Source organism: Phycodurus eques, chromosome 9 (genome assembly GCF_024500275.1).
Source record: "Phycodurus eques isolate BA_2022a chromosome 9, UOR_Pequ_1.1, whole genome shotgun sequence".
Classification (NCBI taxonomy): Eukaryota; Metazoa; Chordata; class Actinopteri; order Syngnathiformes; family Syngnathidae; genus Phycodurus; species Phycodurus eques.
This window is the reverse complement of record NC_084533.1, coordinates 12,684,597-12,711,579: the sequence shown is the minus strand read 5'-3', so window position 1 is coordinate 12,711,579 and position 26,983 is coordinate 12,684,597. Positions and strand designations below refer to the sequence as shown.

The 26,983-nt window shown below is 41.9% G+C and overlaps 4 protein-coding genes across 9 annotated transcripts; 1 reads left to right on the top strand and 3 right to left on the bottom strand.

Annotated features, from left to right (window-relative positions):
• Positions 1-1,364: 1,364 nt before the first annotated feature.
• Positions 1,365-14,489, bottom strand: LOC133408044 (protein FAM53C-like). The gene is made up of 5 exons (XM_061686532.1): positions 14,434-14,489; positions 12,584-12,783; positions 8,140-8,200; positions 7,237-8,063; positions 1,365-4,739 (listed from the first exon to the last, which is right to left on the bottom strand). The coding sequence occupies exons 2-5, from the start codon at positions 12,659-12,661 to the stop codon at positions 4,494-4,496; spliced, it is 1,212 nt and encodes a 403-aa protein (XP_061542516.1). The 5' UTR covers positions 12,662-12,783; positions 14,434-14,489; the 3' UTR covers positions 1,365-4,493.
• A 286-nt stretch (positions 14,490-14,775) lies between these two features.
• Positions 14,776-19,169, top strand: phykpl (5-phosphohydroxy-L-lysine phospho-lyase). 4 transcript variants are annotated; one of them, XM_061685566.1, is made up of 13 exons: positions 14,776-15,043; positions 15,158-15,276; positions 15,382-15,541; positions 16,232-16,306; positions 16,385-16,472; positions 16,543-16,659; positions 16,732-16,814; positions 16,880-17,105; positions 17,213-17,367; positions 17,577-17,666; positions 17,736-17,869; positions 18,000-18,040; positions 18,262-19,169. In XM_061685566.1, the coding sequence occupies exons 1-12, from the start codon at positions 14,985-14,987 to the stop codon at positions 18,038-18,040; spliced, it is 1,347 nt and encodes a 448-aa protein (XP_061541550.1). In that variant the 5' UTR covers positions 14,776-14,984; the 3' UTR covers positions 18,262-19,169. The 4 variants fall into 4 exon arrangements, 1 of the variants encoding a protein (XP_061541550.1); XR_009769193.1 differs by lacking the exon at positions 18,262-19,169 and having other exon boundaries at positions 17,577-17,655; XR_009769194.1 differs by lacking the exons at positions 18,000-18,040; positions 18,262-19,169 and having other exon boundaries at positions 17,213-17,383; positions 17,736-17,825.
• Positions 19,081-22,948, bottom strand: hnrnpaba (heterogeneous nuclear ribonucleoprotein A/Ba). Of its 2 annotated transcripts, none has more exons than XM_061685569.1 (9): positions 22,842-22,948; positions 21,351-21,553; positions 20,876-21,044; positions 20,636-20,794; positions 20,423-20,554; positions 20,252-20,345; positions 20,005-20,169; positions 19,819-19,901; positions 19,081-19,407 (listed from the first exon to the last, which is right to left on the bottom strand). In XM_061685569.1, exons 2-8 carry the CDS (start codon positions 21,536-21,538, stop codon positions 19,834-19,836), a joined length of 975 nt encoding a protein of 324 aa, XP_061541553.1. In that variant the 5' UTR covers positions 21,539-21,553; positions 22,842-22,948; the 3' UTR covers positions 19,081-19,407; positions 19,819-19,833. The 2 variants fall into 2 exon arrangements, with proteins under 2 accessions (XP_061541553.1, XP_061541552.1); XM_061685568.1 differs by lacking the exon at positions 22,842-22,948 and adding an exon at positions 21,963-22,090.
• Positions 22,949-23,424: 476 nt separating this feature from the next.
• On the bottom strand, positions 23,425-26,694 carry nme5 (NME/NM23 family member 5). 2 transcript variants are annotated; one of them, XM_061685919.1, is made up of 5 exons: positions 26,441-26,694; positions 25,184-25,380; positions 24,845-24,945; positions 24,642-24,754; positions 23,425-24,564 (listed from the first exon to the last, which is right to left on the bottom strand). In XM_061685919.1, the coding sequence occupies exons 1-5, from the start codon at positions 26,582-26,584 to the stop codon at positions 24,481-24,483; spliced, it is 639 nt and encodes a 212-aa protein (XP_061541903.1). In that variant the 5' UTR covers positions 26,585-26,694; the 3' UTR covers positions 23,425-24,480. The 2 variants fall into 2 exon arrangements, with proteins under 2 accessions (XP_061541903.1, XP_061541904.1); XM_061685920.1 differs by lacking the exon at positions 26,441-26,694 and adding an exon at positions 25,805-26,171 and having other exon boundaries at positions 25,184-25,404.
• Positions 26,695-26,983: the final 289 nt, after the last annotated feature.

Below are 26,983 nucleotides of genomic sequence, written 5' to 3'. Positions count from 1 at the left end.
GGTCAAAGCAGTAGCTTTAGCAGGGACGCCCAGTCTTCCCTCTCCCCAGCCACTTCATCCAGCTCTTCCAGGGTGATCCCGAGGCGTTCCCAGGCCAGCCAAAAGACATAGTCTCTCCAGCGTGTCCTGGGTCGTCCCCGGGGTGCCCTCCCGGTGGGACATGCCCAGAACACCTCACCAGGGAGACGTCCGGGAGGCATCTGAGTCAGATGCCCCAGCCACCTCATCTGGCTCCTCTTGATGTGGAGGAGCAGCGAGTCTACTCTGAGATCCTCCCGGATGACCGAGTTTCTCACCCTATCTCTAAGGGAGAGCCCGGACACCCTGCGGAGGAAACTCATTTTGGCCGCTTGTTCTTTCGGTCACGACCCACAGCTAGTGACCATAGGTGAGGGTAAATTGAGAGCGTCGCCTTTCGGCTTAGGTCCTTCTTTACCACAACGGACCGATACAAAGTCCGTATCACTGCAGACGCCGCACCGATCCGCCTGTCGATCTCCCGTTCCATTCTTCCCTCACTCGTGAACAAGACCTCAAGATACTTGAACTCCTCCACTTGGGGCAGGATCTCATCCCCGACCCGGAGAGGGCACACCACCCTTTTCCGACTGAGGACCATGGTCTCAGATTTGGAGGTGCTGATTCTCATCCCAGCCGCTTCACACTCGGCTGCGAACTGCTCCAGTGAGAGTTGGAGATCACGGCTTGATGAAGCCAATAGAACCACATCATCTGGAAAAAGCAGAGATGCAATACTGAGGCCACCAACCCCTCTATGCTTCGGCTACGCCTTGAAATTCTGTCCCTAAAAGTTATGAACAGAATGGGTGACAAAGGGCAGCCTTGGCGGAGTCCAACCCTCACTGGGAATGAGTCCGACTTACTGCCGGATATGTGGACCAAACTCTGACTCCGGTCATACAGGGACCGAACAGCCCATATCAGGGGGTTCGGTACCCCATACTCCCGAAGCACCCCCCACAGGACTCCCCGATGTACACGGTCGAACGCTATAAAACACATGTAGACTGGTTGGGCGAACTCTCATGCACCGTCGAGGACCCTGCCAAGGGTGTAGAGCTGGAGAGATTCCCTTATATCTGAAATATCCACATTCAGAATATTTTGATTAACTATATGAGAGGTATAATATACTTTGATGAGATCCAACAAAAGAGGTGCATCAAAAATTCTGCCTTTACAGTTATAATGCTCCTGCCTGATTGACTGCAAGGGGAATAAATGCAAGTTCATTATTGTGTAGCGGTGCATTGCATCATGCTGAAAGCTTCTTATTGCGCCACAGCACATAAACACACACACAGAGAGCGAGAGAGAGAGAGGCATTTTCATGTCATTCTCTATCAAACTTTATTGGTACATAAATTGTGCAATATATTCATATCCAGAATATTTCCATCTGAAAACATATGCAAAGTCAATCATCTCGCTAAGGCCACCAAAAATATCATCTGCATCATTCACCCATCCGCACTTTGACTCAGTTCCATTCGCTTCACAGTCTATTTACACTGTGCCATACTGTAATGTGCTGGCTGCAGCATTTTTAGTAATTCAACAGGCTAGTCAAGTGTGTAACATACCCACTCCAAAGTATCTCAATCAGCACAAATTGAGACTGTGAAATTCATAAAGCTCTCTGAATGTCACATGTAAGGCGTGGTCCAAACAGTGTCATCTACGTTGACATTTAGAAACATTTGTCATGATCAAGCAACTTCAAAGAAACCACAAACATGAAAGAAAACTTAGTTAAAAAATTGAGGCAGCATTATTAACTACCATCTGCAGTGGTGGGGGCACTTAAGAGGTGTTCCAGGTTTGTCAAAATGGGTGGCAGAATCCTCCAAACAACATGCAGGAACAGAGCTCATCTGACTTGTGAATACTTTGCAGGCGTGAGGGACATGTGAGAACTCTGAACAGCATGGATAAATGGACAAAGGGGGTTACTAATTAAAAATACTGTTAAAAAATAAATAAAAATAGGAGAAAAAAAAAACATCTGTAGTGAATGTGGGATTTCAGGAATTGCAGCTATATCTTGGAAAGCATTATGTGAAGCCTAAATGTACACACACCTAATATGGATTACATCCTCCATTAACAGCTCATACTGTTACATCCAAAGGGCTGAAGATCATGGCTTCATCACAATTTAAAATTTAAGGATCTAACCACGTTCGTAACTGTAACTGCATTGCCAATCTTCCTTACACTGTATCTGCAGGAGAGCCCATTTTCACTCTTCGAATGAGGGTCCGTGTTACACGTGAATTATTGCCTGAGGCTAGAGTTATACTGTAAGCGGCCACAACATGCTGTTAGTTACACAATGATTCAAGATTAGCTGAGTCTGTATAGTATATCCTCAGTGTGGACATGCATTGAATGGTCAATTAGGTACACCCACACAATCGATCCAGCCATCCATCCATTTTCAATACCGCTAATCCTGTTCAGGGGTAAAGGAGGCTATTCCAGCGAAAGGTGGACAACCAATCAAATTCACATTTACCCCGTCCCTGAGTGGGTACTGAATCCACTCTGCCCGCACCGAAGTCAAGCGAATGTACCACTACACCATCAGTGGACTCCGCACACGCTAATGAGATCCAATACAAGAGCTGCACAAATAAGACCTCCTAGTGAGAAGCAATGCAGGGATTATTAACTTCTTTATTTTCAGTGAGGTGATTGGCATGTGTTGTGCTTGCATTTCAAATTAAACTGTCAAGTTTTGACTTTGCACCAGTAAAATGGCAATAAAGATGGCCAATTATCTGTCTGAAAGTGTCAGAATCCTAAAAACCAAGCATTGTCTTTCAAAAGTAAAAAATGATACAGCTCTTGTATTGGTTCGTATTAGACTGTAAACTGCAGGACAGTTGTATGGTGGTCTAATGATCATAGTCAGGAAATCCAGGATCAAATCTTCATTGGAACAGCTCCCACATCCCTAAAAGACATGTATGTTAGGCTAACTGGTTACTCGAGATTGTCCATGGCTTAATGGATAAATACAGTGCCATGAAAAAGTATTGGCCCCCTTCTCCAATTCTTATATTTTTCCATAGTTTCCCCACTTCAATTTTTAAGATCATCAAACTAATTTAAATATCAGAAAAATATAACCCAAGTTAACTTAAAATGCTGTTTTTAAACAGTGATTTCATTTATTAAGGAAAATCAACTATTCAAAGCTATATTTGTCTGATATTTATATTTTTGACAATCTTAAACAAAGTAGGGAAACTATGCAAAAATTTAAGAATTTGAGAAGGGGGGGCAAATACTTTTTCACAGCACTGTGGATACTTTATTCATCTTGCAAGTGAGGTGACACAGTTCATCTTGCAAGTGAGGTGACACAGTGGAAGACTGTGTCACCTTAGCACATCCGCCTCATATTTCTGAGGTTCAAAACCGGCCTCGCCTGTGCTGAGTTTGCATGTTCTCCCTCTGCCTGCGTGGGTTTTCTCCGGGTACTCAGGTTTCCTCCCACATCCCAAAAACATGCATAGTTGGTTAATTGAAGACTCTAAATTGGACATACAGTAGGTGTGAGCATGAATGGTTGTTTGTTTCTATGTACATACAGTAGGTGTGAATGCAAGTGTGAATGGTTGTTTGTTTCTATGTGCCCTGTGATTGGCTGGCGACCAGTTCAGGGTGTACCCCGCCTCTCACCCGAAGATAGCTGGGATAGGCTCCAGCACCCACCGCGACCCTAGTGAGGATAAGCGGTACAGAAAATGGAGAGATGGATCTCGCGAGGGAAATTAGATAATGGTTATTTGTCAAATGTGCCATGAGACTGACTGGCGATCTGTCCGGGGAGTACTCCACCTCTCCCCCAACGTCAGTTGGGATAGGTGCCATTTATCCACAACTCTAAAGAGGTCAAGCAGTATAGAAAACAGCTGGATAGTTTTGTGTACCTAGCGTGCTGACCATTGTGAGCGTACACTTAGAAACATAAAACAGAGATTTTTCAGGGTACAGGACTGGTTTGCAAACATATTTTCCAACATTTTTTTTAAACTAGGGTTTAATCTAAATTTATATAGCAATCTTAAAATAGGATGTTGAGGGGGAAAGTTCTTCCAACATTGTTTGTACTGCCATGGATGGCAGTACAAATTCAGAAAAGAATATTAAGACAAGTAATACACAGCCAACTAGCAGCGCTACTTAAAATTTTAATAATTTACCGGCAGAAAGCCATAGCCTGTCCCGGAGCCTGTCTTCACAAAAAGTTGTCAATTTCACTTTGGAGTGCTGCAAGAGGGGAGGCACAATAACACTTTTTTTTTTTTTTAACAGTAACTAGCTCAAGAGTGGTTTGTCGATAGCTCCAGACTGTTTTGATCTTGAGTATAGATATAAGCCTGAGGCAGCGAGCATGTAGAAGTGTGCTTAACATGGTAAAGGAAGCTGTTCCCACAGGAAGCAGCATTTTCCCTCTATCATCAATTTTCTTCTATGAGGTTCAAGTCCAGTTCTGTGCAGTCTCTTTCAAAAAGCATATGGGCCTCAGTCGTCGCAGTTCTTTTAATTGTATCATCTTCATCCTCCTCTTCACTTTCACTTAGTGGTCTGATGCTGGCTCGACCCAGGAACTCTGCAGGCGAAAGAGAAGAGTTCTGCTCCACTTGGGAGTGCACCTGACCCATGCAACCACCTGTACCAGACACTAGGCCCTCACCGTTGCCAATCTGTTATGGAGAAAGAAGCAACATTGCTATTAAGTAGCTTGGCCAACATTGTGGGGATCGGGGGGGGGGAGATAAAAAAAAAATCTTGGACTATAACTAATTACATTCAAACGTGTTAAATGGGAGTCATCCATTGTGACTCTGATTAGCCCCTCTGACCCCAAATAAATTTCAGATGTTCTCGTTTCGAATGTTTTGTGCTAACAGACTGGTATTTGAAACAGTCCTCCACCTTGACTAAGGCCCCAGGTTCAGCTGAAGAAAAAACACCACAAAGCATGATTCTACCACCACCATGGCCTATTTAATCTTGTGAATGTTGGCACTTATTCCATAGTTCTGTCTTTAGAAATTATGTTTGTAGGAATACAATCCCTCCAGAATAGACTCAGTAATTTTAGGATAGTTTTCTGATGAAATATTTTATTTTCAGGCAGATTTTGGCCCGCCCATATTTTGGACACATCAGCCTGTCATAACCTGACATGTAAAGAGCAGGAGGCAATTACATTTCCTCATTGAAACTCTATGCATTCTGCTGTGTAATTTTTGCCGATATTGAAAGTCTGGATGTTTGTTTGTTTTTTAAAAAACAATAGCACGTGATAATAGTGATAGTGAAACATGTTGGAAGTTGTTTAAAAAAAAAAAAAAAAGGACTGTCAAAATGCCTCCTTGAGGAAAGAAGACAGCCACGTCGTACCACGATGTAATTCTTGCAGATTCATTTCTGCATATATAAATTGGTTTCTTCAGCTCAGTTTTGGATTGATGGCACCACAGATGCCTCTACGATGTTTGAAAAGAGGTCCTATGGATGTCAAAGGCATTTATGTAGGAGGCCTTGTGTGACAGACGCGAGCGGACTTTGGCTGGGTGTCACGACGTCAGATAAGGGTCTCCTGGCTAAAAGAGTTAAATCGCTTAATGTCCCAAAACTGCGACTGATCATCGCCAAAATGATGTATACATCCCTATTTATGCCCACTTACAATCAGCCTGGTATTTATGATGCATGCTAGCTTTTCCCTCTCTATTGATGATCATTTGAGAAAAAGGAACATGTGTAACCTCCATAAAATCCCAAATATTGGGCTGATCGTTGTAACATTTTCAGAGCTTGAAGCTGCCATGAGTAGAGATGTCCATGTAAATTCTGGTGATGATTGGTGACAGTTTTGGGACATTAAGAATAAGACATTATTGCTTGGGTTCATGAGGCTTGCAAGGATGTTGCGTGTTTATATCCTTTTAATCGATAATACTAATAAATTAACAATTTTTCCGCCTATTAAATTAGTGATTAAACATAATTTTGGGGCGATAGCTGTTGCACATGTGAGAGTGCAACAATGTATAACAGCAATATAAGGTATAATACCAACTTGAACAAAGTGGTGTTTGAAAACTCAAGCAAGCTATAATTGTTTTTTTTTTTTTGTATTTCCTGAAAAGTTGTCATTATGGAGGTGAGGGGATTCCACCAGAGCGCTACAATATATAAAATAATAGCTAATACTGCCACTATAGTATAGTACATTCTTTGTCCAAACCAGCTGTGGACTGCTATTGCATGAACTGATGAAGCCTGCGCGGATGAGAGGCGAAATGTCTTCTAAGACAAACAGAACAGTCCAGTTGCGATCGATTCAATGCTCTAAGAATAAAATGACCTGGCTGAATGACAATATTCACCGGCACACTGCTATAGAGGTGCGGCTATAGCATAGCGTGAAAACCAGCATACACGTCAACCATCCTCACGGCTCAATACAGTATGGCTAAAGTGACAAATTAAGAGGGATCAATGTACAATTTTTTATGTTTTTACATGTAACTTTTTTTTTTACCCTCATGAGAATGTTAAAAAGCATGATCCATTAAGATGCTTCACTTTCAGCAATTATGCTTCTCCATTTGGATATACACTACGTCCATGACGCGTCAAACGGCTTACTTTTATTATACAGCTTTTTACACAGTTAATGTTAAATGACAATACATTGCCTTCACAGTGAATGTTTTAAAAAGGCTACAGTTTGACCCTTGAATTAATTAATTCTATTTGTATTTTCTATGAAGGAATTCTACAGATTGTGTTGGAAATGATTTCTTGAAACTGTATTTTCTCTCTAAGAAGCTGAATGATCAACACTCCCAATTCCTAGCATCCACACCCAAAGTTAATAAAAAGTAGTTTACTTAATTATGCACTAGAGTAATTAGTAGACTGTTTTGTTTAATTGTCAGCCAAAACACTAGTGTAGTTTCTGTTTGGTAAATGTAGCTGTTCTACATTCCAATAACAAAAGCTGACTCATGTTAGTGAGTGGTATTGTTCCACAAGTTATGCATGAAGAGTGTATCAAAAGTCGGTAAGGGAACCCGAAAAAGCTGAAAAATAAATAAACCCCGTGAAACCAGACCCACTTGTAACAATTACTGGGACAGTCAAGTATACGATTATAGGGCATCGTAAAGAGCAAATCAAGCTAACCTGTGTCATCTTGCTGAAGTCGAGTCCCGGCCTTGGGCCAGGTAACACATCTGGGTCGTGGCGCCGCTTCAAGCGAGGTTTGCGCATATCGCAGGGCTGTGAGTGGCATCGTGGTAGTGCTTGGTGCAGGTCGTGTTGAGAGGAGGATGGTGTGCTGCAGGCTGAAGTTGGGGAAGGAGACAAAGCTGGGCACTCCATACCAGAGCAATATGTCAGACAAGAAGTGTGGGCCAGGTGAGGGTGCTGGGAGAACACAGATGTGTTCAGAACTTGGAAAGGAGACAGGGAGTAGCGGCGGTGTGACACTGAGTGACCAACTAGGGGAGTCGGTGATGAGGAACAAGAGGATGGGGTAGCAAATGAGGAAGAGCAGGCTGTTTTCTGTGAGTCACATGGGTCCCATGGAAAGCTCCATGACAGTGGAGAGTCAGCAGCTAGTGCTAAGCTAAAGAAAGTAGGGCTCGAAGAGGAATGTAGAGAGGATGACTCATAGAAGGTCCTGGGGCCACAAAGAGGCAGCGAGCTGGCAACTGAGTTTAAAGGAGACCTTTCTATGCTTTGGCTGGCACGTTTTACTGGGGTCCAAACTTTGGATGCACTAGGATGCCACGTGGAGCGGCACTGAGATAGGTCCTCCGGAACAGAGAGGGAGCGACAGTGGCGTTTTGGAGGGGGAGGTGGAGGGGAGCTCTGGAAAGCGTTGGCTGTTATGGAAACCTCAGGTCCATGCTGAGGTTTTCCCACTTGGTAAGGCCACGTGGAATCCAGGCCACATGTTGCATCCACAGGTTTGGCTTTGAAAGATGGCTTTGTAGCAAAACTGCTCTCTGGAAATGCCAAGACAAAACATGAGACAGATTGTCATACCTTACAAATGCATCATTTACACTTCAGTGAACTTGCCTTGCGCTGATTTGCATGCACTCCAGGAGATAGTGGGGCTGGACCCTAATGCAGGTAGTGTCTGAAAAAAAACAAGTAAAACTTAAAGTAAAGCCAAAAAAAAAAAAAACTTAAGCCACGTTTCCACAAAGCATCATTGCAAATTAAATCCTAATCAGGCTTGTTTTTCCACCATGAGTGTGTTGGGCAGGATGGTAATAGCTTTTTCAGCTCTAGAGGATGATGACATACCATACAAAACAGACTGAATGTAATTGTCCTGTAATTAATTAAAGAAAATAAATAACTAAGGATGGGCATTTGACTGCATTTCCTTGATTTACTATGGAGGGGAAAAAATAGTCACATAATTTTTGTAAATATTTGACCTGTGATGTGAAAATCTCTCTGGATGTACTAAACTCCTGTTTTTATGCCAGTTTTGTATTTAGGAGTATAATGGAAAAAGCTGAAGTAGTGAAGAAGTAGCTCAACTTCACATGGCTGACATAATGTCCTTTGGAGCGCAACCTAATTGAGACTGAATCAACATGCCTGCGTTGGTTGCAGCGAGGCTATTATACTGCACCTGGTGGTAAAGTCATGCACACCAGGTGCCACAATGAGGTAATCAAGTTGCACAAACAGTTTAATTCTTTACATCCATCCATTTTCTGAGCCGCTTATCCTCACTAGGGTCGCGGGAGTGCTGGAGCCTATCCTAGCTATCACCGGGCAGGAGGCGGGGTACACCCTGAACTGGTTGCCAGCCAATCGCAGGGTACATAGAAACAAACAACCATTCACACTCACATTCACACCTACGGGCAATTTAGAGTACTCAATTAACCTACCACGCATGTCTTTGGGATGTGGGAGGAAACCGGAGTGCCCGGAGAAAACCCATGCAGGCACGGGGAGAACATGCAAACTCCACACAGGCGGGGCCAGGGATTGAACCCCGGACCTCAGAACTGTGAGGCAGACGCTCTAACCAGTCGTCCACCGTGCCGCCTTATTTATTTAAATTCTATTAAATTATGTTATTACTATATTTCTATAAAGTAAAATATATAGAGCTATTTTCCTTATTAAAAACATTACATTTTTGTTGGATTTTTTTTGGGGCGGGTGGAGCAGATTATTGGCATTATCATTCATTTTACATTGAGGAAAGATGTTTTGAGATATGAATGTTTAGAGTTACGAGCATGGTCACAGCAGGGGCGTGCAGAGACCTTTGACGAAGGAACTCCAACCGCTGGACATCGGTCTAAACAGGGCGTTCAAAGTAAAGTTGCGAGCGGCGTGGGAGCGAAGGATGAGAGATGGCGAACACAGCTTTACTAAGACTGGGAGGCAGCGTCGGGCGAGTTACGCCACCATATGTGAATGGATTGTGGATGCCTGGGCTAAGGTATCTGCTTTGACTGTTGTCCGAGCTTTCGCGAAAGCCGGCATCATTGCTGAACAGCCCCCCGGCAACGAGACTGACTCCGACAATGATGAGAGGGAACCCGGCATGTTTGATGGAGAACTTGCCCAGCTGTTCATTTCGGATACAGAAGATGAGGACTTTGATGGATTTGTGGATGAGGATTGATAAAAAAAAATAACGTGAGTACATTGTTAAATATACGGTGGTGCCTAGTTTCCCTGCCCTGTTACTTTGATTCTGAACAGATGAAACTTTTCTGTCTGACCTGCGTAAATCTCACTCATTGAGCAGCTCATCTAGAGAGAAAAACTCTCGCCACAGCCCATCCCCTCTCTCATTCACACTTGCTAATTCAAATGCATGCGTTCTCACGCACACGACACACACACATGCGCAAAAAAAAAAAAAAAAAACCTTTGACAAAAGGGCACTTTGGGCATCAAGGGGAAAAGGGGCAGGGGATTGGGCACCCACGAACCCCCCCATCATTGACATCAATTGTGAAAAACAATATTCAGGGATCCCAGCATGGAATTTAAAAATGAATAAATAAATAATGGGGGAGAAAAAAAAAAAAAAAAAAAAAAGACGATATCCAATATATGAGCTCAATTTTTGAACAAAAAAGATATACACGGGACATCAAGTTAAAAAAGATGCAAATTACACAACGGTAACATGCTGAAATACACACTCTAAAAACTTGCCAAAAGGGAGTTGCTGTCACTGTGCTCACGCAGCCAGCGTCTTATCAGGGGTGGCGCTGTGTGGGGACTAAGGATAAGGAGGGGCTGGGCACAGGCAGCGTTATTTAACTAAACATTTTTTGACCTAGGAAAAAAAAAAAATGTCAGAATGCCGAAATAGAGGACATATTGGATGCCTGGATATTGCCACGTGGCCTCAGGAACACTTGAGAAACCCACTGTCAGTTAACATAGTTCATCGCTACATCTAAAAATGCAAGTTTAAAATACTATGTAAAGCGAAATCCATATATCAACAACACCCACAAATGCCGCCCGCTTCTCTGGGCCCAGGCTCATCTGTGATGGACTGACGCAAAGTGTATTGTGGTCTAATTAGTCCACATTTAAAATTCTTGGGGGAAATCATGGATGTTGTGTCCTCTGCAACAAAGAGGAAAAGGACCATCTGGATTGTTATCAGTGCAAAGTTCAAAAGCCAGCATCTATGATGTATGGGGGTGTGTTAGTGCGCAAGGGATGGGTAACTTTCACATTTGTGAAGGCGCCATTAATGTTGAAAGGTACATACAGGTTTTGGAGCAACATATGCTGCCATCCAAGCGACGTCTTTTTCAGGGACGTCCCTGCTTATTGCAGCAAGACAATGCCAAGCCACATTGCACACGTTACAACAGTGTGGCTTCTTCGTAAAAGAGTGAGCGTACAAGACTGGACTGCTGGCCCTATCTCCCATTGAAAAAGTGTGGCGCATTAAGAAGCACAAACTACAACGGAGACAGCGGACCATTGAGCAACTAAAGTTGCACATCAAGCAAAAATGGGAAAGAATTCCACCTCCAACGCTTCAACAATTAGTTTGTCATTCCGCTTGAATTAATTCCGATTGAAGAGCTATGGTCAACTCTACATGTTATGTGAGCTATTCCGATCAGGTGGGGAGATATCTATCTATCTATCTATATATATATATATAAATAATCAGAAGACATGTGTGACATGGGCAAATCACGTAAATGTCAGGCCATTTATCATGATTTACCACAGTAGTTGGAATTGTTTTTATACTTTTATTGATAAGAACAAAGAAAACAAGATCGCATATACGAGCTCTGGTTGGAAGCCGCCATATTTACGTGCGTAAATTATGAAGTCACCGCACATTTATGTCAGGATAGAGCATGCACATACAGAGTACACCGGCTCCCAGTTTACGTGATGAAAATTTACTTCTAATCGGTTTGGTAAAAGGAATATTCCACCCCTGTAAAACCAAATGAAATTTCATTTGGATTCAGCCTTTCTACCTGAAATGGTAATCGCTAGCGCGCTAATGCTAATCCCAAATGCTAGCTGTTTAGCTAAAGCAAATTTTGGATACGTTCAGAAAATCACTCCAAACGGAATCTCTACACTACGGAACGTTCGGAAACTCAAAGCATTGTTTGAGTGTGCCGTTCAGTTATTCAGAGCACCACACTCTGGGATTGCCGAAGCGCACTTCTGCCGCTCTGACTGAGGAGACAGAGCGGCTGGAGCGGCAGGCAGGACAAGATGTTTTACAGGCACAACTGACACATTCAATATGGCGGACGCACTGACGTATCACTCCCAATGGCCAACACGCATGTTCGTACATTCATAGAAAATGGAGCGCGCTCTGCCTCTCCAAACACTGCACTCTCAAAGCTCAGTGGAAGCGTCAGATTGAATTTCTGAACGTACCCTTTGTTGTCTCAAATTTTGTACAGAGTTTATACTATACACTCAGTACAAAATGCATTTTAAGGATAGAAGTCCAGCCCCCATAAATGAGGACGAAATGCATGTTTGTAGCAAAAAAATAAATATATTTATTTATTTTTATTTTTTTTGGGTGGGGTGGGGCGATTACCCAAATACTGGACGAAATATCTATAGGATAATTGATTCTAAAAAGATTTGACAATGACAGCCCGAGTGAATATTAAAAAAAAGAAAATCAGTTTGAACATTAAATATCAAGTATTTGTCATTTATTCCATTGAATTTAGGTTGAAAAGGTTTTGCAAATCATCATATTCCGTTTTTACAACATCCCAACTTCACTGGAATGTGGGTTTGTACATCCAGTAACATGTTATGTGCTGTTGTGGGCAAAAGTATAAGGTAGTTGGGTGGTATTTAGTGTAAAATACAATACCACACATGCTAAATTATGAGTGTACATAGTCTCAACCATGTATATAATTTCAAACTCTTCACAATGGAAAGGTAATAAAATATTACCATACCAAAAAGAACTGAACCACCATGAACCTAATTGATACAAATTACATACCACATTCACGGTGAAAGCCTGGTGATAAGGTTCTTCCAAACTCTGCTTTCGGAGCTGCTCTGTGATAAGTGTCACCATAATGGTAGCGCTGATCCAGGAACAGACATGCAGAGTCGTTTTGTCATACACTTGGCATAATTTATACCATGTCCCCACGACACCTCATTTGGTTCGACTGGTCATCATCATCTTCATTTTACCTAAAGGGAGATGAGACAAATCATTTCAGTGGAGCCTCAACTTTAATTGACCAGCAATTGAACATATAGAATATTCTAGTATCTTCAGGTCTTGAATCTGTGAAAACCTGGATTAAAAAATTCTCTCTGGTGCAGATAAGCCCACAAAAAGTTGAGTGTCTGAACTCAGGAGTCTCCAGCAAGGAGCAGAAGTTCACGTTCACAAAAGCAGAGAGCACACGTGGAAAGAGGAGACCCAGAACAAAGAAACACTTCACATTCCATCATGGTCAATTGGTAAGTGAGCATTGCAATCTCTTATTACTTGCACAAAAATCACAAACTATGATCACAGCAAAGAACCTGTAGGCCAAGTCCCAAGTAGAAAGCCTTTGGATGAAAACGTGTCAGTCAAAGTTGGTTGGGTCAGCCTAAACAGATAACAGCAATTGTGACTTGTGGAGAAAACCGAAAGGGGGAGGGAGAGACTAAAAAGGGGGAGAATGGGGGAAGTGTGAGGAAAATGAATGGGGACAGGGGTTGGAAGCATGCCATAGAATCTTTACAAGACGTGCAACGGAATTATGACAAAGTATGCAGCATTGTAACAAGGCAACTGCAAAATACTTGGAAACATCTATTTAAAAAAACAACAACAAAAAAAGTGTGTTCATCTGTGACCAAATAAACCAATGAGATCAAATAATTACCAAATCTGGAAACTTCTTCAAAAAAAGTTACCATGCCTAACCAAATTGTTGCATCAGTCCAAACTACAAATATGACTATAATACTGTAAGTAATGGTTTCTACAGCAGCCAGTAAATATGACACACATATTGTATTTGTTCTACAAAGTACACATTGTGTTCCAAGTCCAGGTTAAAACTGATGACAATATTAAACTGGTAGAATATGGTCTGATTCAACACTTGGTGTTGGCAGTCAGATTTGGCTTCGAGGGCCTTCCTCCCGAGGGCAAACATGTCAGACAAGGCAAGCTTTTTCACCAGGACATAAGTATGCAGACCAGGCAGGCACTCACAAATAACCTGAGTAGAGACACTAAGAGTATTGCTGTAACTATTCAGCCCAGTTTTATGCATAAATTCAAGTCCATCACAAAATAATGATGACACATCATGCAGCAACAATTAACTGATCTAATAAAGCGACTGGCAGCACAGAAGATCTTATAATTTAGAGAATTTACAACGTTTTGCGTTGTTTTTTGTGCTCGAGGGACATTAAACGTTCAATCAATACAGCTTAAACATCAACTTCAAGGCAACTCTTCGTCACTGTCAAAACACAAAGTATTTGCTGTCTCCCCCCTGTCTTTAATTATTTTTAATTGTTTTTTTTAATCGGATACACTGTGTCTGCTGAGCAAAGTTGGCTCAGCAGCACGATGCAGCTCGTGCAACACAACTTAGCAGTCGCCCCTGCTACCCAGCTCGTAGGATAACAAGTGTCCCTACTATTGACGTTATATCGTGATATTCGGCTCATTGTATGTCTGAAAGCTTGACATTATACACAACTCCTGCTATTATTCTTAAAACAACATGGCGTGACGGAATAAGCACGTTCGAGCAGATATGGCCGCGTTGGCTAGCTTTACGCAGTTTACTGGCGAGCTAGCGTGCTACAGCTGTCCTGATGTATTACCTTCTTTCTGCGTTTCCTTAGCAACCGAAGCTGCACACAGTACACCGGATGAGATGTGCTGGGCGGAGTATTTATATAGACTCCGGACGATACCATTACGGGGTGATACTTTATTAAATGGCACTATTAGAGGACACCGTAAGCACTATTTCTATTGTAAAAAAAAAAAAAGAAAAAAAAGAAAAATTATAATCAGGATTATAATCATTTATTTTCTTGATTTTAGCTCGTAACCACACGGACGACATTTACTCTGTACGTCTTCTATCCAAATCCTAGTTAGACTTTCCCATAAAGAGCAGCCGAAAACGAAGCCGTAAATGTCGTAACGAGTGGAGCATGGGTGTGTGTGACGAAAATGTTGCTACGTTTCCTGTTTCTGCGTAGATATCAACGTTAGTAACGCAAGCTGATTAGTTGACTTCGTGTGTCTACGACAGTCGACTACTGACTGACGCATGCGCAGTTGGTCTCAAGACTTGGGGACCTCAGAACCTTTAGCAATTTCTTGACAGCGTTTCGATTGTTTCGTGTAGCACTGACAAGAAGATATGGCTTCAAAGCTACTCACAAAAGAGGAAACCCTGACAATGAGGAGACGATTGATCGGGTAACTACTTTTCAAGAGAAAAGAAACTGCTGACGTGTAACCCCTACGGCAGTTAGTTATCCCATCGCGTCATGTGATAACGAGTATTTATTTATTGATTTGATTTGATTGCAGGCAATCGTGCAGACTTTTTTATTCAGACGATCCTGTCAAAATTGTAAGAGCAAAGGGGCAATATCTTTTTGATGAGAACGATAAGCGCTACCTGGACTGCATCGGCAATGTTCATCATGGTAAAGTATTTACTATGCGGTGCATGGGTGCATGTTTTTTTTTAAATCAAACTGCATGCCAAACTACTACCACATAGTGGCAATAATGACTCTTGTGTACTGCAGTGGGTCATTGCCACCCTAGTGTTACAAAGGCTGCAGCAGAACAAATGGACCTTCTGAACACCAACACCAGATTCCTGCACGACAGTTTGGTCATATATGCAGACCGCCTGGCTGCCACCTTGCCCGAGAGACTGTCTGTCTTCTACTTTGTCAATTCTGGGTAGGTAACAGTTTATAATACCAAATGGGGCCTCACACTTAAAGGGTATCCGGCTTTCGGGGAAAATTTCAGGATGAACCTAAAATGCAATGTACCTGTTATGGGTGACCTTAATTTGACCTCCTCTGAACTTTTGAATGCACATGTCCAACTGTTCAGTGCTGTAGTACATTTTGCACAACTTGATATTTTCTAACAAGTAGCTGAACAGCAACATTTACAGCAGGGTGTCCACTTCTGTACCTTTCTGTGACTCTTTGAGTCTGTTGCAACGTGCTGATGACACTATATGCTCAGTGGCCACTTCCCCCTGAGAACAACCCATTAACCTCAGAATGGCAAGGTACTGTTGATAAATTTGTAGGCATCGTCTTGAGCTCATGATATCAATAGGTGAAGAGCATGATTAAGAGGGCGGTTTCGATATATACTCTAATTGAACCAGAAAATGTACTGATCGATTAATAGATTAAACTCCTGTTGTTTTGTGCCATTCAGCTCCTTGTCAACTGGTGCAAAAAGTACTGAAACATTACACAGTTTCACATGTGCGTTCCCAAGTTTAGATATATAGTGCATTTTAGGTTCATCCTGACTTGACCTGAAAGCCCAATTAAGTATTTGCTGCTTGGGAGTAGTGTAATTTTGTCAGTAAACTTACATTGATTCATTTTTTTTTTTTTCTTACAGCTCCGAGGCCAATGATCTTGCACTACGCTTGGCCCAGCAGTACACTCAACACGAAGATGTCATTGTGCTCGACCAGTGAGGATTCCTTTACAACACATTACATTCATGTTCTCGCTTGTGACTCATCAGTATAAAATATGAATCTCCTTGTAGTGCATACCACGGTCATTTAGTGTCCCTCATCGACATCAGTCCATACAAGTTCCGGAAATTGACAGGACAAAAAGAATGGGTTCATGTGGTGTGTAAATATTTGATTATAAAAACTGCTGAAACATGTTTTGTTGTTAAATAATGTTTCACCATGTCAGGCCCCCTTACCAGATACCTACAGAGGTATGTACAAAGAGGATGAGCCGAATCCAGGCCAAGCTTATGCAAATACAGTCAAGAACCTAATAGAGGAGGTGCACAAGAAGGGCCGCAAGGTGACATAAGCAAATGAGCCACCAAAGGCAGTAACAGTCATGCAACCGCAATATTATTTCCATTTGTCACAGATATCTGCCTTCTTTGCCGAATCAATGCAAAGTGTGGCAGGACAAATCATTTTGCCCCAAGGATACTCATCTAAAGTTGCAGAGTAAGTCTTCCTTTGCTTAATACATCATCAGTACAAGGTTCCACACTTTGCTTTGCTTTCCACAGGTATGTTCACTCAGCAGGAGGGGTGTTTGTGTCAGACGAGGTCCAGACCGGCTTTGGACGTGTGGGAAGTCATTTTTGGGCGTTTCAGCTGCAAGGAGCAGATTTTTGTCCTGACATAGTAACCATGGGGAAGCCGATGGGCAACGGGTATCCCATTGCATGCGTGGCAACTACAGTGGAGATAGCTAGCGCTTTCACCACCAATAAAGTGGAGTACTTCAATACGGTAACTGTGATTTGTTGTAACATTCGATACATAAATACATTTTTTGCATGCCTTTTCTGTGGCTCTCTTTACAAAGCAAAAATGTATTAATGTTCAATTTCTTGCAGTTTGGAGGGAACCCAGTGTCTTGTGCAATTGGCCTGGCCGTCCTTGATGTGATAGAGAAAGAGGATCTGAGAGGAAACGCCAAAAGGGTCGGGGCACATCTGAAAGATTTGTTCATAAAGCTGAAAAGTCGACATAAAATTATTGGAGATGTTAGGTCAGAGCGCAATATGGTAAGGTGTTGGAAAGTCAGACAAAAACTATTCATTTTATGTTGACTAGTGTACATGAACTAAACCTCTATGCTTAACTAATTTAGTCATGAGTTTCCAAAACCTTACATAAATTGTAAATCTATTAATTTCCCTCCACCTTTTTACTAGACGCAATTAGTAATATTGTATTAGTAATTTTGAAATTTTACAGAGGTGTGGGACTTTTTATGGGTGTTGAGCTGGTAGAAGACAGAGAACTGAGGACACCTGCCACCAAAGCAGCAGCACAGGTGGTGAAAAGGTAGAAGTGCAAAACCAGTTCTGCTTGAATTTTGCTGAAATTTTATTCTTTGCCATGTCTCTAATTCAGGCTCAAAGTAGAAGATCGGATCTGTGTCAGTACAGATGGCCCATGGGAAAGTGTCTTGAAGTTTAAACCGCCCATGTGCTTCAATATAGAGGATGCTGAGCTGGTGGTGCGGTGCATTGATCGCATCCTCGCAGGTTAATACCACCAGCAACACAAACATTGGGTCTTACAGGGTTTAGTCAACTAGATACCCTCAACACAATATCTGCTTGATTTCAACGACATTGAAGCCAAACCCTCAACATGACTTGTACTATCTCCTAGACATGGAAGCCAATCTGAAACTGGAAAAGGAAGACATCTAGGTTTGTTGATCCTGTGTAAAATGTTTTAATTCGATCCAAACATTTCAGACGGTCACATTCATTAAGGTCAGAGGTAGATATCTATCTGGCAGGTAAAGCTCAATTTCACACATTGCCATTGTCCCGATAAGAAATTAGGAAATGTCAAATCAGAAGCAACTAAGAGCGGTTACAATACTGATATACTTAATGCATTGTTTTTTTTGTTTGTTTTTTTACAGGGAATACGCACCATTTCTGCAAGACTGCAATGAGCAGATTCAATCCATTTTGAGTAAATACCTACAGTTCTACAATTACAGTACTTTTTTAACTGAATTCAATTGAAGTAAACAGACATCTGTCCTTTTTAATACTCAGCAATGTATTATAATTTGCCCAAATCACTTTCAATACACAACGTGTTGAAGATTAGCACTTACCAGACCACACTCACACTAATGTTCAAGTATCGCAGTTCCACATCTAGTGGGTTGAATATTAACACTGCAGGTGGCGAAGCCCTCTCCCACAGCTTCCCAATGAGGCATCCGTCGCGATGTTCACATTACTCCGGATATATTGAGCAAGCCACTTAACAGTACAATACATTTAACATTAACTTTACAAATAATAACAAATAGATCCATTTGTAATATAAACCAAAAGTTTATTTCTACCAATTTGCCCAAGACACTAGAGGAATGAGTATCCAGTGAGAGAGAGGGGGTACCCTCATACATTTAACAGGCTTGCATTGAGTTGTATTACACTAGTAAAGCCACTTAAAATTGCAGACACGATCGGGGGAAGAATCTCCATAAAAGCAAAAAAAAAAACAAATAATAATAAAATAAAAACAAGAACAGAAAAAAAACAATATGCTGGTTGTCTTAATCTACTAGGCCATCTGCAAACATTCATATGACACGCTTACAATGAACCCTTTGATTTGTTTAAATCCCTTAAATTTTGCCTCACCCCACACCCGAAGCCATGCAACTTGCATCCAACAGTCAGCATGGGAGAACATGACTAAAGATCTAGGAACACTGAAAGAAAAAAGCTAAATTGTTTTATTTGTGAGCTTTAAAAGCTCTTGCTCCTGTTTGTAAATCCAGTAGACATGTAAAAATACAACCATACAATACATTAGATTCAAAAAGGTACCAAAAAGTACAGTAAAAATAACACTTCCATCACTGGAAATGTAAATGGACAAAACAATATAAAATAAAAAGTGGAAAAGTGACATTTGCTTCCCCAATTCCTCACTTGATCTGTACAAATGGAGCATGAGTCCAAATTTCTGCCAACTCCAAAGGAAAAGCCAGAGCCCATGTTCGCTGTGGTCAGACCATGGATCTCTTTTCTTATTTACGTTAGACCTTAAGAGAAAAACACGTTGCTTAGCATTACTGAGAATAAACGAAACGTGGCAAGCAGTTACACAAAGACAGACAGGGTGCATGAGTGAGTTAAACGAGTCAGTGAATGAACAAAGATTTTCCGGGGGTAAACAGAACCGGAAGCAATTACACCAAGGTGAAACGTCCTATTCTCAACCACCACCAGCTCAACCCTTATCGATCAAGTAGTGTTTGTAGGGATGCATCTTAAGATGACAGGTGGAATGGATCCAGACCCCATCAAACAAACTACACTAGCCCCCACCACAATGTTGGAATGGAATTTGAATAGATGGAGGTCTTTGGGGGGGAGGGGGGGGGGAATCAAGAAGGCACCAATGGTAAGAGCTATAATTCTCATACTACCACGGATGATGCAAAAATGCATACCTGCACTACGTGTGATCAGTATGGCTTGTAGCTACTCGGGTGGCCACGTCTTGGAGTTTTCCCATAGCTTGTATTGCCCTGGTCTGGAGGACAAGAGAAAAAGGGACTGAGTTCTGTACAACAAGGAGGACCAAGAAAATAAGCTTCTCCCAGTCGCGATTTCCCTCAGGGGCACTTATCGCTTACTGTAATCGTAGCCACCCCCATAGCCGTAATAACCACCAGAGTAGTCATAGCCTCCATAGCCGCCATAGCCTCCATAGTTTTGCTGTCCATAGCCTCCATAGTTCTGGTTGTAAGCACCTTGGTTCCAGTAGTTGTAACCACCTTGATTCCAGTTTGGGCCCTGGCCTATAAACACAAAATGGAGGCATTGAGCCACATTTCGGCACCCAGGCACAGCACCGGAAGGGATTCTTTCAAAGATGCTCACCTCCACGGCCCCTGCCGCGCGCGCCGCCGTATCCACGAGCGCCATACTGCTGCTGCTGGTAGACTTCTTTGGGTTGAGCTATTTTAATTTCACACTGCAACAGAACACATTACTACATCAGAGAGAATCAATGCATCTGAGAGAGAGAAAAAAAAAAAAGTGTGATCTCACCTTGCTGCCACCAACAGTGTGGTATTTTCTCTCCATGACTTTCTTGACATGACCCTCATCTTGATAGGTGATGAATACAAAACCCCTCCTCTTCTCTGTCTTTGGATCTTGGGGAAGCTCAATAGTCTCGATCTATACAGAGTTAAATACAGTGACTTTACCTGCAAATTTCAATAGTTGTATTCATTTACCAGCACCAATTTGGGATCTTACCTCTCCAAATGTTTTAAAGTAGTCCTCAATGACCTCCTTCGCTGTGTCTGGGTTAAGACCCCCCACAAAGATTTTCTTGACTGGATCCTTCTTCATGGCCATAGCCTTCTTCGGGTCAATCTGTCTCCCATCCAGTCTGTGTTCCTTTTGTTCAAGAACCTAAAAGAATTCAGAGCATTGGATGCAACAAGTGCACTAAACAATTACGCTTCTTCATGACCCCCTGCCCCCACCACTCACCTTGTCTACGCTGACAGACTCTTTGAAAAGAATGAAACCAAAGCCTCGTGACCGGCCTGTCTGCTGGTCAATTTTGATGGTGCAATCTGACACCTCGCCAAATTTGGAGAAGTAATCTTTGAGATCCTTCTTGGTTGTGTCCCAGCTAAGGCCACCGACAAACATTTTCCTAAATGCAAGAGATAAATGGGGTAATAAAGACGTGGGAGATTGTAAATATGCACGCTGTTCCAGATTAGTGTTTACAGGAGTACATTGGGTATTTAGTTTAAATTAACAGTATTTCGATTGAAATAATAGTAGAGGAGCTCAAACATTTGGTGATAGATGCAGTCCACATAGGAACGCCCATCCCCCCACACGCTCTGCACATGGCGCCAACAAAGGCCGGTTGAACAAAGAACACTAACGCACCAAAACGCCGCTTCACCGCGAATATGAAATATATACATGTATATTCCATTTTCATACTCACCCTGCATCTTCCTCGCCTTTACTCGCGTCTATTTGTCCACCCTCCGTGCCGCCGTTTTGCGAATTGTCGTCGGCCCCAGCTCCTTCACCGCAGGCGTTCTCACCGGCCTGGCCGGCTCCATTGAAGTCATCGTCGACTTCGTGGCCGTTTTCGGACGTCTCCATGTACTGCTGCTCGATCTCAGCCATGTTGTGATTATACACCTTGACGCACAAGGCAAAATCGTTTAGGTACGTCGAATGCGTTACATCCTTTTGGCATGCGGCACCCTCGTAGCCATTTGCTAATGCGCACGCATTTTCCCACCATTTTGACTGGCACGGTTTCCTTCAATTTGACGGTTAAAAACTGCCATTTGCGATTGCTCCCTGGTGAACTGGGCGTAACTATTACAGCGTAGACCACAATGCGACTACACAAAGTAGAACATCTTTTTCACGAATATAAATGCAAGCATTAGATGTTCAATTGATATTCGCAGTTACGTAACGCATAGGCCGCGCAAGCCGCATCGTGGGCCTAGTAATTATTTTCGCATTATCTACTTAACAGAAATAAAAAGAAATATAAAAAATATCAACAATTGCAATCGAAAAAAATCCAAGTACTTACTTGTCAAATCGGGGGGTAGGACAATCTTTAAAGTAAAACGACGCAGCCCCGCTTGCTAATCACGAAGCCGGAGTGCTCTGTTTAAGATGGATTCTTCCACACGACGACGACGACTTGTGGTGGTTTTTCTAGAGCCGGTGGGGCGGAAACGTCATTTCTATGGAGACGCAGTCCGATTGGTCGATCATTGCTGCCATTCACAACACTGACCAATCATATACGCGACGCCTTCTTTTCGTCACAATCAAGCCAAAGGAAAGGACTTTCTGTATTTTTTTTTCTGTTCAGTGGATGCGAAATTCTGTACACTATTCTGCACGCTTCACTCATGGCTTGGCAATAAAATATAATCTAATTTCATACAGTAAATCCAGCCTTAATAAAGACGCATACATACTTACACTGCTTTTTGTATCACCGGGGTATTATTTTACCATCCATGCCAGTTTGGTCTTTTTTTCCCCCTTTTTTTTTAAAACCGTCCTTTGACTGTTCACTTCTAACTTGTAGCTAACGTCCCAACCTAAAAGTGTTAGTTGCAAAGTCCGTTACTGTTTGTCATCCGCCCGCGTAGGAGTGAGACGGCAGCTACAAGATGGCCGCTCCTCCTACCTGCAGGAAGTGAAGCCGGAGTGGTTTCATGTTTTGTTTGCTGTCTGTGGCCACATCTGTCGGCGACATTCTGAGTATCGTCCAGTCGCCTATATTTGTCACGCACACAAGGGCGTGTTGCTTTTCGAGCTTAACTTGAATCAATATTATGAACTGGATAACAAATGCTAAGTGCTAACATCCCCATTACAAACCCCTACTACTCCGACATGGGTTTTGTTTAACAGCAAATTAATATTTTTGAACAGCATGTAATGAGCAACTTGCCTTCAAAAGTGGTCAGGGTCGGACAATGTGCTTCGCATGTGTAGCGTCGACCTTAGTTCGTGTGTTGAAGGTTGTGTGAGTACGCTGCACTGTGAGCGTCTTTACGTAACAACTCTTTGATGTCTGTGACGTAAAAAAAAACATAATATATTTTTTAGATTTCTCTCCAAGAGGCAAATTTGAAATAAAACTGTTACTTTTGAGGACATAGCCTAGGGAAACGTGCCTTGCTTTAACCATACAAATATTGCATCCCAAATCTTTTTTAATCACCAAATTTGTGGATGTGCACAACTCTTGAATCGTTTGGGGGCATGTTGATGAAACTATGATATATGACTATTTTTCTAATATAATGTCAAGTCATTTTGGTCAAATGTGACTTGTTAACATGATTGTTTTTCCTTGAAAGATACATGTTGATATGACAATAAGAACACAAATATCTACCATTTGTCGGATTTATTTTTATTTGGGAAAATATTTTTACACCAAGTACCACCTCCAAAAATGATTGGCTCTCCCTTATTACCAACCAACATTTGAAGTGGAGTAGACCGAAATGCTGATCTACTGTGTGGAGGTGTGGGGTATCACTTACAAGGGTAAGTGTATATATATAACTGCTATATCTTACAAGGGTACAACCATTATGCGCTATGCAAAAAAAGAGCCATCGGAATAGTGAATGTAGGTAATTATGAACACACAATTCTTATTTTTTTAAATCACAGACATTGAAGTTTGAGGGTCTGGTGGGGTTTAAAACTGCACGAATACTGTACAAAGCAAGACGTAATGCATTTCCATGCATGTTGGTTTATTTTTTGTTAAACTTTGACATGCAGACAGTCAGAGCCTCTCTACCTACTGAGCCACAGCTACTCAATTTGTAAGAACAGCCCCACATTGGGACCAACCAATAGTATTGATTTTTTATTGATTTACAACAAAATGTAAATTAAAGTTAAATACAACTGAATGGCACTTAAATGGACTGTACTGGATTTAAAAAACATTTGAGGCCACTGTAACATTGAGTGATTATTTTGTGTCCCACTAGAGGTACAGTAATTGTACAACAATTTGAGGTCCACTTCTTTGTACACATTCAACTTTCCACATTTCTTCGTGTAATTTATTTCACTCTGCAAATTCCTAGTCCTACAAAATGCATACATTTGTAAACGTGGCCGACATTTAATGGTACTTTTTTCTATCCCTTTTTTTGTATTTGTTAGAGCGCTAGTATATGTTGTATGTACTTGACATAAACTGTTTAAATAATGTATTGAAAAAATAGACAAGAACATGGGTGTGTGTGGGTTTTTTTTTTTGGGGGGGGGGCTATTTATGGGCACTTTGATATTTACTGTACAAGTTGTTGTTTTTTTAGGACATAAAGCACTTAAGAGTGTTAACACCAGCTAAGTTCCCTGTCACATTTTCATTTTAATCCTTCAACCTCTAAATTATAGGGTGATGTACTTAAAATACACATGCAAGGTAACTTGAGATGCCATATGATGACTGTTTGTAAAAGGTCTGTCACTAGCACTGAAAGTACTATTGTCAAGATGACATATTCATATTTGATTACATTATTATATTCTTTTTTTCCCCGCTCTTTTCCCTGATGTCACTCTGCTCCTTTCAGAACAGCTCCATCACATATTTGAGGCTTGTTTGGATTGTTTTTGATGAGCCACTCAGCAAGCCAGACCTGTTGAAAGTGTAATGGGAGTATACATAAACAATTCCATTCAGTAGTGATGAATGCATGTGTGTGACTTTACTTACACAGGGGTTGAGAGGTTTGTGCTTGCAGAGCTCGGTGAGTCCTTGAAGCAAAGTTTGGTTCACATACCGACTCAGGTATTCTTCAGTTTCTTCTCTTGTGGGGACAGTTAGCGCTACGCAGAAAGTGTATGTCAGTCGTGTTTACATTTAATACAAACAACACTGTGTGTGTGTGTGTGTGTTTGTTTGTGTGTACTTCTTACTGTTTGGGAACATGAATTTGATCTCTCGCTCTGCCACATGAAATGACTCGCTGCCATGGAGAGCATTCTCCAGCTCAGACGTGGCATATTTTGCTCGGAGGCTGGGGGAAAAATGTGCAAACCTTTAAAAACAATGTCAACAATAACCGGTATAATTCAAGCGGAAAATAAAATACAACAAAAAAAACTGTCATTTATGTGTATATATCTTTTTTTATGGTCCTGAGCAGTGTGGTGCCATAGTGGTTAGCACGAGTTTCCTAATAAATGAAATACTTTATGTCCCAGATACACCCCCCAAAAGCAAAACAATCAGCTGCTTTTTACAACGGAACACACCTTTCTGGATGAGTTTCTGTGGCCTTGATAGGTCCAATGATGGCCTTCCAGTGGGCTATTGCGTTGTCCCGAGCCAGAGTCAAAGCAATGATTGGACCGGAGCTCATGTAGGCCGTCAATTTTGGAAAGGTTAGTTTTCCGTGATGTTCCGTGTAGAAGTCACTGCACTGTTCTGGACTTAGTTGAAGTTTTCTCTTCTGCCAGAGATGAATGGCTGGACACTTCAGTGAAATGTATTGCGAACCTTACAAAGTACCTTAAAAATACAACTTTTGATAGATTGATCATTTTCATCATCACTTGAAATTTCATCCTTGGGGCAAGGAACAATTATTCGGTCATTCACACTTAAGGTGTATGTTGGCCACCATCACTATAAAAGGGGGTAGATAAAAGTTTTCTAAATCTCAATCTGAAGGCATAACCATGTGACTGCTCCCAACCAATTAACAAAGAAAGGTAATGATAAAAATGAAGAATGAAAAAACATAGTTGGCAATAGTCTCCGGTCGCTGGGCACACATAATCAAACATCCATTTGGACTCACATTCACACCTCAGGGCAATTTAGAGTTTTCAGTTAACCTCACATGCATGTTTTTGGAATGTGCGAGGAAGTACCTGGAGAAAACCCACACAAGGGAAGGTGCAACATGCAAACTCCACAAATGAAGGCCAGATAGCCCAGGTCGAGAAAAGATCCATCTTTTTTCGACAGTGCTTATCCTCCCAAGGGTCGTGGGCATGCTGGAACCTATCCCAGCTGACTCTGCATGGGCGAGAGGCGGGGTGCACTCTGAACTCGTCGCCGGCCAATTGCAGGGCACATATAAGCAAACAACTATTCACACCTACGGACAATTTAGAGTTTTCAATTAACCTCCCATGCACGCTTTTGTGATGTGAGAGGAAACCGCAATAGCTGGGGGGAAAAAACACGGGGAGAACATGCAAACTCAGGAGGCCGGATTTGAACCGGGCTCCTCAGAACTGCGAGGCAGATGTGTTCACCAGTCGTCCACCGTGCCGCTGTAAAGATAACAAAGTTTAAAAAATAAAATGTTTTGAAATTAACGATTTTTTTTTTTTAGGATCCACTTTCAACTTTTTGGTTAGCCTAAGAGGTTATTTGTTACCAGCATTACGTTGCTAAGCAGACAAAAGCATGAATGATTGGAAGCATAGCGCGTCCTTGAACAAGACACCCCTGCGGCAACACAACAATGAAACTGTTGCTTTTTTGACTCTTTGCCCAACCTGTAAGATAGTGAAGCCCGACGTCAGAATGATGTCCTCAATCTCCTCACTTTTGTGAATCGCATCTGGTTTAATGATCGCCAAAGTTCTTTCCACATAAATACGAGGAAATGGAATTTCCTCGAACAACCACGTTGCCTCCATGTTCGAAATGCTTGTATATATATATATATTATATATATAATATATATATATTATATATATACATATATGCTTGCTGATCGAAGTATGAACGCTTTGGCAGCTTGCTATGGAACAACTGCGCTTTATGACGCCATAGGAACGTTTCGCTTTGACTGGGCGAGTAGAGGACCCGATGACGTCACGCCGCTCGGCCCCGGGTGAATATGACGACACCGTCTGCGCCGATGGGATCACGACACGGTACAGGACACATTTCCGAATCTTGACAACAAAACTCAAAACTGCCAGAATGAGAGTTTTCTGAAGAACAGGTAAGTGCAGAATTTGAATGATTGATGAAAGCGTGACAGGGAAATTTTAGGCAATATTATTCAATGTTTAACATGTTCTTTTTCTGAA

Bases quoted from the DNA above. Each gene is read 5' to 3' on its own strand.
- hnrnpaba (XM_061685569.1), bottom strand. From the start codon at position 21,538: ATGGCTGAGATCGAGCAGCAGTACATGGAGACGTCCGAAAACGGCCAC. The intron at 21,045-21,350 runs GTGAGTATGAAA...TCTTGCATTTAG, and splicing joins AAAGGCGAGGAAGATGCAGG to GAAAATGTTTGTCGGTGGCC. The intron at 20,346-20,422 runs GTGAGATCACAC...GTTCTGTTGCAG, and splicing joins ACACTGTTGGTGGCAGCAAG to TGTGAAATTAAAATAGCTCA.
- LOC133408044 (XM_061686532.1), bottom strand. From the start codon at position 12,661: ATGGTGACACTTATCACAGAGCAGCTCCGAAAGCAGAGTTTGGAAGAA. The intron at 8,201-12,583 runs GTATGTAATTTG...GTTTTTTTTCAG, and splicing joins AGGCTTTCACCGTGAATGTG to ACACTACCTGCATTAGGGTC. The intron at 4,740-7,236 runs GTTAGCTTGATT...TCTCCATAACAG, and splicing joins ACTTCAGCAAGATGACACAG to ATTGGCAACGGTGAGGGCCT.
- phykpl (XM_061685566.1), top strand. From the start codon at position 14,985: ATGGCTTCAAAGCTACTCACAAAAGAGGAAACCCTGACAATGAGGAGA. The intron at 15,044-15,157 runs GTAACTACTTTT...ATTTGATTGCAG, and splicing joins ATGAGGAGACGATTGATCGG to GCAATCGTGCAGACTTTTTT. The intron at 17,368-17,576 runs GTCAGAGCGCAA...GAAATTTTACAG, and splicing joins AAAATTATTGGAGATGTTAG to AGGTGTGGGACTTTTTATGG.
- nme5 (XM_061685919.1), bottom strand. From the start codon at position 26,584: ATGGAGGCAACGTGGTTGTTCGAGGAAATTCCATTTCCTCGTATTTAT. The intron at 24,755-24,844 runs GTAAGAAGTACA...CTTTCTGCGTAG, and splicing joins CAAATTCATGTTCCCAAACA to CGCTAACTGTCCCCACAAGA. The intron at 24,565-24,641 runs GTAAGTAAAGTC...CACTTTCAACAG, and splicing joins ACAAACCTCTCAACCCCTGT to GTCTGGCTTGCTGAGTGGCT.